At 44.6% G+C, this 10,870-nt stretch overlaps 1 protein-coding gene across 1 annotated transcript in view; it reads right to left on the bottom strand.

The window, feature by feature from the left end:
- LOC135107752 (Na(+)/H(+) exchange regulatory cofactor NHE-RF1-like) overlaps positions 1–8,300 on the bottom strand; it is a 60,468-nt gene extending 52,168 nt beyond the window's left edge. The window contains exon 1 of the mRNA XM_064018089.1: positions 7,928–8,300. Coding sequence (XP_063874159.1) covers positions 7,928–8,152 — 225 coding nt within the window. The 5' untranslated portion in view covers positions 8,153–8,300. The remainder of the gene's footprint in view (positions 1–7,927) is intronic.
- Positions 8,301–10,870: the final 2,570 nt, after the last annotated feature.

The following is a 10,870-nucleotide window of genomic DNA, read 5'->3' as shown; positions in this document are numbered from 1 at the left end:
CTTGCCCCAGACCCTCCATCACCCTATCTACTTCTAACGTTCATTTATCCCGGCTAAACTTATATTATTATTCTACATTGCCAACATGTTACCCTGACCCATTACCCTGGTCATTTCTTCCCTTCCTCTCCTTTTGCCAACCTATACAATTTCTCCCTATCTACATCAGTTCTTCATCTCCACTTCCTACGCCTCTACCATTTCTCTCCCCTGTCGAGCACCCTCCGTTCTCCTCTCTCCCTACACTTCTACCCATCTTCCTCTCCCCTCCCTACACACCCTTCCTATGCCCATCACTCACCCTCCTAGCCCATACCTTCCTACACTCCCCGCCCCCGCTGTACCCTGTGAACAAGGCTTATCCGTCGTATGAAGAAGCCAGTTTCTAATAACACCTTCACCTAAGCCCTGCCAGCACCATCACCACCTCCACCACAACGCTTTCCCTCACAACGGCGTGCCTTTCCTGATAACACTGAGAGAGGAATGAAGGAGAGTGCAAGTTTCTCACTGTGAGCAAACAAAGGAACGTAAACAAAAGTGAACTTGAGCTTTCATCACCTCGATTTTTTTTTTTTTTGTAAACAGTGCGGATATCGTTTTTTTTTTTCTTAACTTGGCTTAGATTATTACTGTCATTATTATTTATATTATTATCATTACTATTACTATTATTATTGATGCTGTTTCCGCTGCTGCTGCTGCTGCTGCTGCTGCTGTTGTCGCCATCATTATCACCATCATTACTGTTGTTATTGTGAATATCATTATCACTATAGAGTATTAGTTAAACAGTACACATTTTTGTTCCTTATTTAATCTGTAAATTATTATCATCTGTTTATATATTTGCTTGTTTATTTACTTATTTTTTACATTGCGCTTTTTGTTATGTCCCGCCTCACTGGTTTGGGAAGGTCAGTGGTGTAAAATTATCATCATCATTATTACATCTTCAACATCATCATTATAATCATCAGCATCTTCACCACCACCACCATCATCATCATCAGTAGTAGTAGTAGTAGTAGTAGTAGTAGTAGCAGCTGTGGTTGTTTACTTTACGTCTACCACTATACATCTGTTTGTCTTTCCTCACCGATGACGTTACATTGTTTACGTGACCTTGTTTTGGTGACTCAGCATTGCCTGGGGAGGAGGAGCAGACACTTCAAGGTCATAAGGTCATGTTGCGTTGCTTCACTCCACACAAATAATACATTACGGAGTCGTACAGAGTTAGGAGAGGGGCAGGAGAGGGGAGAATATTACCGCGTCCTCAAGTAGCTTATAAATATTCCCACTACCGCGCAACACCTCGTCATAACACTTTTTTCCTCCAACCGCGCATGACGCAAAGTGCAGAGGATTACAAGACACCATGTACTGATCGTTCAATTAGCACGGCCATTACTTCCTTCCTTGAACTGCTACATTGCCGTGCATGTTAGGAAAGTGTTTTTCTGTGCTTAAGTCCATATTCGGAATCGCTGTTTTTCCTCCTTTCCTCTCATCTACATCTATCCTTCCTCTCCTCTTCCTCTACCATTTCTCTTCCCTCACGAGCACTTTACGTATCTTCTGTCCATACACTCCTACCCATCCACTTCCTCTCCCGTCGCTGCTCACCTATACATACACTTCCTCTCCCCTTCAATATGCCTTCTCTTGGTGTTTCTGTCTTGTGACATTCTCTCGCTTATTACATTAAAGAAGTATTGCATATATTTAATTGTCAACTTCTTGGTCTACACTACTTCTCACATCATCGTATCAGATTAAAATAACTGCCTCCATTTTATTTCTGAGTTTTGTAAGCTCTCAAATGTGACCGAATTATGAGTAAATAATAGCAATAATTATCTTCCATATATGAAGTTGTAGCGGCTCAAACTAGCAGGCAGTATAATATCTAACTCGAGCACGGAGTTGTTTGTTTACCCAAGAATGCTTCACAACACCAGTACGCAACACCGGTTCAAATGATGTCGGTCATCTACCTGTCTCACTTTTAACATCTTTGCAATGACGGCAAAATAAAGAAATAAATAAATAAATAAATAAATAAATAAATAAATAATAAATACAAAAGAATCAGTCCTGGTGACGCGTTTCGTAACGCTCCCGCTGCTCACATCAAATTTCAAACTACTCCATAAAAAAATACATAAGAGTTACTTCGATTTTGATCCTTATCCCCAGACTTTTTTTTCTTTTTTTATGTAAGACAGGCTTTTTTATGTAAGACAATGACTAAAAAGAAAAAGAAATCCAAGGAAGGTACCAGTCCCCAAAGAGTGGAGAGAAAAAAAAAAATCCAAATTAGAGGCCGAGTGTCTTGAAACTGACTAGCGGCGGTGTTCCTGAGGGCGTGACGCGCTGCTCCTGCACTTACTTTTGTTCACAGGCATTAGCCGTCCCCGATAGTCCCTTGATAGTGTTCATTAACTTTCTGCATGCGTCACTCATTCTTGGAGGGATTAATATCAAGTATGTTACTAGTTACGCATTGTACTGTTTTGTATACTCTTAGACTTCGTGTTTTGTTATGGCCTCTTACTGTGTTATGTATAGTTATGTAGTTAATAGCTATCTGCATCCGTCACTCATTCTTAAGGAAAGTGTTTTATTCGTTATGCATTGTTTTGTATACTCAGACTTAACGTGTTTTGTTATAGCTTCATATTGTTTTATGTTGTTGTCCATACCTTGTAAAGTCTGAGTACACTGACTGACTGACTGGCGTAAGGCCTCGTAACAGCTGGGTCATCCGGCGCCTTGCTATACGTATTCACCACCCTAAGTACGTAGTCCTCCATGGCACCTTTCATATAACATCCATATTAAACCGCGGGCCACGTGAGGGACATGACGGGAATACCTAACAGTATCTCCAAGCAGCTGAGATAAAAGGATGTGAACAGAACTCAACAAATGAAAGGAAACGTGTGACATGAATGGATCAGCGAAGGACGGAAACCCAGGTATTGAAAACTCCATTACACAACGGCATGAATGGAAGATGCGATGGCTGACAACAATGGCGTCCCGGGAGTGGGTCAGCACGTGGTGGTAGTGTAATCAGGTGACCTTACAAGGAGAGCCAGCCAGGCGATCATGTGAGCGCAGCCCCGGCAGGGAAAGTGCACCTTCCTTCCCTGCCCACCAACTCGTCCGCCTCCCCGCCTCTCTCCCCCTCCTTTTAACCTTCAGAAGCTCCAAGGACGTGCACCCTAGCCAGTTTCTGTACGCTGGGTGGTGGGGGCAAGTTCGCCTCGTGTTCAATGCTCACCACGCACTGCCTCATAGCAGTCACACGTCACCACTTTCTCCCTCCACAGCCTGTGTTCCTGAGGGTTTTTGACAAGTAAGATGCACTGAAGGGAAAGATAAGCGTGACCATAAATCGATTACCTCAAGAGAGAGAGAGAGAGAGAGAGAGAGAGAGAGAGAGAGAGAGAGAGAGAGAGAAAACAAGCAAGTAACCTTCCTCCTCTACATGTTGTATCTCCGAAAGGATTGCTTCACGTCTAAAAATATTGGTGAGCCACTCCCTCCCTTCCTCCCCCCCACTCCCACGTCTTTCTCACGCCTCTCCACTCTGCAGGGAGGAGGAGCCTACACATCCTGGCGGAACAAAGTAGCAACAACCCAAATGTGGCTGGGCTGGACACGCGCCGCCCGCAGGCACGCGCGCCACCACTACAACCTTGACTGGCCAGGCGGTGACGAGACAGATGGTAACCTCCTGTTTCCGGCCCACTTGATTACACTCTTACCTGCACCATCATTAAAGGCCTCCAGAGGTACCTCCCATGTAGCATGACTTTTTTTTTTTTTCTAAGTCTGGAACGTCCTTGCCACAGCCTTTCGTCTTCCCAGTGTACGAGTCATGCCAGCAATGTAATAAACGAACAGCAAGTCATTTAATTCCTATCAGAAAAAAATAGAAAATACGGAATCTATCCATTTTCACTCTACATCCTCCACTATGAAATATCGGATGATGACGATGATACACCAGAAACACATCGTGGAAGGGACCCAAGAGGAAGGCACGCAAGTCGTAGCCCGTGGCGTCCCTGTCTGCTTAACTCACCCTGGCAGGTCCAGACCCGGCGCTTACCGAGGAGTCAGGTAAGGAGTCAAGGTCAGGTAATACACACACACACACACACACACACACACACACACACACACACACACACACACACACACACACACACACACACACACACACACACACACACACACACATCCATACATATACACGCCATCCTCTGATTAGTATTTTCAGGCACTCATGAGACGCCTCTCGTCAAGGTGACTCATTCCAAGCATGGCAGCATCACAGAAGGGTAGCATAACTGTACAAAATCTTCCAGTCCATGACTGCGTTATTTCTTGAATTTAGGTTTATTTTTTCATGCGGCTATCGTAATGAATCTTTGCACACCGACACTATAACAAGAGTACAAAAGTAAGTACAACCACATGCTCAGTTTAATTAAGACAATAAAGCCAAGTGTGTTGTCGTCCTTAGGAAAGAAAAATCTTTGCTCGTGATTTACTAGTTAAGCTGCTTTATCGAGATGACTTGGTGCCAGGCGTCATTTTGTACACTGTAAACATCCCCTCCGGACTTGGTGCCAGGCGTCATTTTGTACACTGTAAACATCCTCTCCGTGACCTTATGCCTCTCCATTCACCGCGCTTCCCTTCGTATAATTTAGTAAATAAACAACAACTTGAAGCTAAGTTTTCCCCAAATAAAGGCATCAGTCCATCCAGGTACGTGGCTTCGTATCCTATTCGCCAAAATATGTTGCTGGTTAAGGAAAAATAAATGAATAAATAAATAAATAAAGACAAACAAATAAATAAATGAAAAAAAAAAAAAAAAGGCGTCTGTGACCACCGATTCCGTCCACAAAGTCCCCAGGTAGCACGATCCCGCCTCAGTGTCGCACATTGACTCGGCTTGTTCTCACGGTCAACCACTCGGAAAGCTGGACAGGTAGCAACGGTCAAGGCAAATGTTTCAAGCACTCGCTCATTAAATAAACAGTGAACTGGAGGCAACTTATTCAGTACACGCGCCGTATTTTTATGCAAGGATTGTCAGCGATAACTTTATGCACAAGCCAAATGAAAAGTCTTGGGCAGAACACGTAAGGAGAACATGATTGAGGTGTAAAAATTAGTCTGTTCATTTCGTTTCGTAGGAGTGTGGGAACCTTCAGTGTGTGATTCAGTCTTGGGTGTGGAAAGATGGTGGTCAAGGTTTAATACTTGGCAGTGATGGGCTGCATGGCGAGACGTGTGGTGATCTCAGAGGCGACAGTGTTAAGAGCAGGCAGTCATGATGATGATGATGATGATGATGATGATGATGATGATGATGATGATAGAGAGAGAGAGAGAGAGAGAGAGAGAGAGAGAGAGAGAGAGAGAGAGAGAGAGAGAGAGAGAGAGAGAGAGAGAGAGAGAGAGAGAGAGAGGAAAAAAAAAATTTCATGACAAGCAAATCTTTCAGTGCGTATATACCATTTACGTATACAAGTAATTTTATTCTGACGCATTATTTGCTTTAACGATTATAATAATCCTCTCTCTCTCTCTCTCTCTCTCTCTCTCTCTCTCTCTCTCTCTCTCTCTCTCCCACTAATGAGATGTCCAATGATTATTGTTTCTTTGTGATTCTCATGTTTAAGTCAATGTGTGAAGTAAAAAGGCCTAGACGAACTAAAAAAAAATGGACGCAATACAAAAGCATGCTTTAACATGGACGACTTGTAAGAGCTCTTCATATGATGCCGCCTCTGTCTTGCAAGAAAATTAAATACATCAGTATAGCAGTGAATGACAACCATTCTGTGTTTCTCGCTACATTACATTCTCCTACATGTATCAACGTAGCTAAAAATGGAACAGAGATAGGAGAAAAAATTCCTATCACGTTATGCTTAGTATTGTGCAAAATCTAGACTAAGATAATAGAAGACACAGGAAAAAACATAAACCGCTTTCAGGCTTTATGTCTGTTGTAATGCACATTCTTCTAAACTAAGATTATCGATGATACCGGAAAAAAATAAGTTTCCCTTGTCTATCTGCAAGTCAGTTTTTTTTTTTTCTTTCTCTCTTTTTACGCGAGGCTGAGACTGGCCACTTGTCAAGCCCATCGCAATGACAAGGAAGGAAGACAGGTGACCAGTCTGAGGATCGCTGTTGCTACCAACAGAAGGTGATGAGTATAAAGTACAAACCCTCAAAGCGTACCGAACTTTATCCCCCCTTGTCCTAACTACGCATCAGCAATGGCACTATCAGAAAGGAGTTTCCTTGAAGATAAGTGAGTGCAAGAGACTCATGAATGAAACCGACATTACTTTAAAAAAATCCACAAATATCGATTGCTCCTCGTGCAACATATCCAGTAATATGCGTGCCTTCATCGCAGCACACGTGTTGTGGCATCATATTCAGGAAGGGTAACTTTTAATCAAGGCGCATCATTCATTTACGCCATGAATGTGAACATTAACTATTTGAAATATATCGGCTCCACTCACAACGATGACGCCTCGACAAAAGCCGGTGATGTGATAGCAAGAGCTAAGCTGAGTGCCTGTGTGATTGAGGACACGTGCTGTTGTACGTAACTCTATAGGATGCAAACTTCTTTCATAAGCAGACGTGTTGAGTATCGTTTGAGTCTCCCAACAGTCGGGCCGATGAATGCATGAGTGGCGGTTATATTCACGAGCCTCGCCACCACTGGTAATTCCAGTTCATGGCACACTACTCTGCTTCATGATCACGTCGCATCATTGCAATCTTAGTAATCCAAGCATGTATTACCATAATGATTGGGGAGGAGACAAACTGAACGTAATTTTTATATAATATATGAGGAATAAGTCCCAAAAATCTTCCTCTACTGATGGGCTACAATGAGCACCACTATGCCGCAGGAACATCGTGTGGCTCGGAAAGTAATACATGAGAGACTCCTGGGGACAATATTTTTGTAGTCTTAAGTGACCAAAAGAGAGGTGAACTAATTTACTTAAGAATTAATGGGGAACTCACAAAAGACTTTTTTTTTTTTTTTTTTTTTTTTTTGTGAGGCCAGACCCTCCCACATGCCCCTTCTACAAGTCCACGCGTGGAACCTCCACTACATAAACCCCACTGACCTTAAGTCTGTGGTGGCTACAATCACTATGATGACTCACAAAATATCTGCTACCTCTCACCAGCATGCAAGCCACAACTGAGGCAAAATCATTCACATTGATAGATTTAATGCTAAACTATTTCCAACAAGTATGTCGGCTGAGAAAAGTATCGGTCTCTACATTTTAGCGGGCCCTGAGAAGCAGCGCTCCTCACCTTCCCTTTACCCCTTCCCCCCTGCCAGCGAGACCTGACCGGACGGACCCTCAGCAGCCTCGAGCCAGAAAGTGAGAGTCCAGCCGCAAAGGTGGGCGGCGCGCCCACCTTTGCGCAGGTTTGGGTAGGTACAAGGCTTCCCTTGGCACGGCCGGTCACCCTAACCGATCCATTGTCCGTCGTACGTACGTCATTGGACCCTAATCACTTATCTATAGATACTATATGAACCGCTAAACCACACATTCACATACCACGTCACGAGCTTTGACCCTTCCAGGATATTAAAAATTATACATCCTTGTCTCTCCCTTTGTCCTCCTCCCCAGACACCGGCAGGTATCGGTAAATGCATGAGGTGTACCAAACATTCACTAAGCAGTCGTCTGGTCATGTTCCGATAACATGCGGATGCTTGGTGCCACAACAATACAATAATTATGTTCTGTTGACATTCATGGGCAAACCTGTCGTGTGTTCGTCTTCCTCATAGTGACGCTGTACCCTCTTCCCTCCCTCCCTCACTCACCTGCTTGTGGTTCTCGTTGGCGATATTGACGCCATTCACTTCGATGATGCGGTCGTCCTCCATGAGTCCGGCCTTCTCGGCTGGAGAGTTCTCATCCACCTTTCCAATGTACTGGCCAGGTTTGGACTTTTCGGCATGCAAATTAAAGCCGTAGCCCTCGAAGTACGGCCACTTGACGATGATGCAAAGGCGGGGCGCGGGCGCGTCACTGGGAAGACTAGACATTGTGGGTGAGGGTAACAGTCGCGGATACAAAGGTGTGTAGTGTAAGGATAACGTCTATCGAAAAACTCGTTTGTGGTGAGGCTCGACGCCGCACGTTTCACTCACGCTCACTTATTCGCCAGACTGACCCGTCAACGTCTAGTTGCCAGAGTTCCCAAGGACTGATAACTTTTCTGCCACACTCTCGGGAAAAGAATCGTACAATATATTTCCAACATACTATTTCATATCACAGAATAAGCAGCTCCACGAATTTGTTGCATTTCGGAAGTATGTACATCACTGTATTTAAAGAATACATGTGTATGCTGATGGTCCTGTATACTAGTGCAGAAGTGTTGGTCGTGCGCCAGGCAGCGGTCCGGCGGGCAACCAACAGGTGGGTCATGAAGGACTGCGTCACGGGGTGCAGGTGTGCTGCTCTTGTCCTCTGCAGTCTGACACCCTCACAAGCAAACGACTCGACCGTACGCGAAACACGACCCTCGCCATTCACCCTAAATACGCGATAATGGATCTAATTGTTCCCCTTGTTGAATGAAATGACTGGGAGGGAAGGGAGGCGCTCCTGTCACACGTCGTCCCCCGGGAGAGTACAGTACTTGTCCTGAGCCCTGTTGCTTTCACTGTCTCGTAGCAGCAAGGGAGCGGCAAGTCTACTTTTTCACTCTCACCGTTGTTATTGTCATACTTTGTGAAGGAATGCCGAGAGGAGAGCGACAGTACGTGGGAGGGTTATTCTCGTTATGATTATGCAGCTTCGAGCAAAGCGAAGAAATTAAATTTGGAATGGTTGAGGGAATTAAGCGCTGGATCCTGAAGTGGTCTGGCAATACAGGAACAATAGAAAGAGAGGACGAACAGGATCTTAGAATACGGTAGATGAGGTGAGTGCGATGGGAAGATCTCCAGTAAAATAAAGACAGCGTGTCGGTACAGGGGCTCCCAATCTCTTCACTTCATCGATCTCTTCATGAAGTTTTAGACTCCTCATTGATCCTTAATATTGATCATAAGAAAATTATTTTATACTGCCTTGAACAATAGTACTACAGCAAGTGAACACCATGAAGACTACTATTGCTAACAGTTTCCAATTCTACTACGGTTAACGTTATCCTGTCATCACTCACATCACCTTTCACTGGCGTACAGCTCTGCAGGGATCCCATAGCAGTGCTTGACCTTAAATCGATTCCCAACTAATCTTCCATGAATTTGCCCCCCTCCCCGTCCCCCCCTCCCCGTCCATTTGACACACTTACAATGGCCTGGCCACTTATCAACCCCTTGGTTGGTCTCACTGACTCATGGACATTGATTAGTTTAGTGATTCCTGTGCTGCCATATGTGAGAGAAAGGGGAGACAGGGTATTGAGATAATTAGAAAATGCAAGGACGAAATAAATAAAAATTCGTCACTCGTAATCATCCCTTAACCTTTCGATTGTTGTGCCTTCCCCTCAAGCTTGCCAAGATGGTCTGGTGCAAATTTAGTGTATTATCAGAAGAAAACCAGTAACGGCAAAAGTAGTCATTGAGTATTCAAGACATTTCAGTGGCTCTGGTTTTATTTTCCTTCAGTTAAATCCTGTATGTTTTCTCAGTGTCATTCTATTAACAGTGAAAGTGTTAAGGGAGTCTTTTAGAAAACAGGTGTCATATATAAACAGATCGATACCTATGTACTACCTCGCCGAAGGAAAGTAACTGGTTATAATGAAGGTGTCAATAATCGACTGTGGTAGAGCAGCACTCTATGTAAATACGCGGGGCTAGAGGGTACGAGAAGGTTGCAGTATAGGTGGCCCAGTGCCAAAAGGTCGAGTGTCATGTGAGGTAGCGAGGGGTGAAAGGGATAGGAAGAGCAATGACTGCACCGCTTGCCCTTGAGAGCTGCCAGCCCTACGGAATCCAGCAGATCAAGAGTGTCCACGGTCCGTTGCTCTGCCCCGAGGTGTGGTGCCAGCCTGCCCAGGACAACCAGCCATATCAGAAACCCATGCTCCCTCCAAAACTACCCCAGCAAAAGTAGCCCCTCTGACTAGTATAACAGTGCACCCCTCGTTAAGAGTCTATGCCACGTTACAAAGATTATATTGCGTAAATATTATAAAACCATCAACATCAACTGGTATTTTTGCATGGGACAGGTGGTTTAATGACATATCTAATAATTTTATATTCTTTAGTACACACACACACACACACACACACACACACTGCGTAGTGTAGTAGTTAGCACGCTCGGCTCACAAGAAGCTCCGGGTTCGAATTCCGGGCGCGGAGAGGCAAATGAGCGAGCCTCTTAATGTGTAGCCCCTGTTCACCTAGCAGCAAGTAGGTACGGGATGTAACCCGAGGGGTTGTGACCTCGCTGTCCCGGTGCGTGGTGTGTCAGTGGTTTCAGTCCTACCCGAATATCGGTCACTATGAGCTCTGAGCTCTTTCCGTAGGTGAACGGCTGGCTGGGCGACCAGCAGACGACCGTGAATCACACACACACACACATGGCAATAAAGGTTAATTAAGGAAGCCAAGTTGTGACGGGAGTTATATACCTCAATTGAATTACACTTTTTTTTTTTTTCTTGGCGGCAACGGCTACTGTTAATGAAAGTCAGTGTCCTCTATTTCCGGCGAATGGCTCTGTCTTTCTCTACATTCCTGCGGCTGTACAGTGGGTGACCTTTAGTTGGACCCCTGCTCTCACTCACG

Source organism: Scylla paramamosain, chromosome 15, assembly GCF_035594125.1.
Source record: "Scylla paramamosain isolate STU-SP2022 chromosome 15, ASM3559412v1, whole genome shotgun sequence".
In the NCBI taxonomy this organism is placed as follows: domain Eukaryota; kingdom Metazoa; phylum Arthropoda; class Malacostraca; order Decapoda; family Portunidae; genus Scylla; species Scylla paramamosain.
Note: the sequence above shows the minus strand (reverse complement) of the source record. Positions and strands in the feature narration are given on the sequence as shown.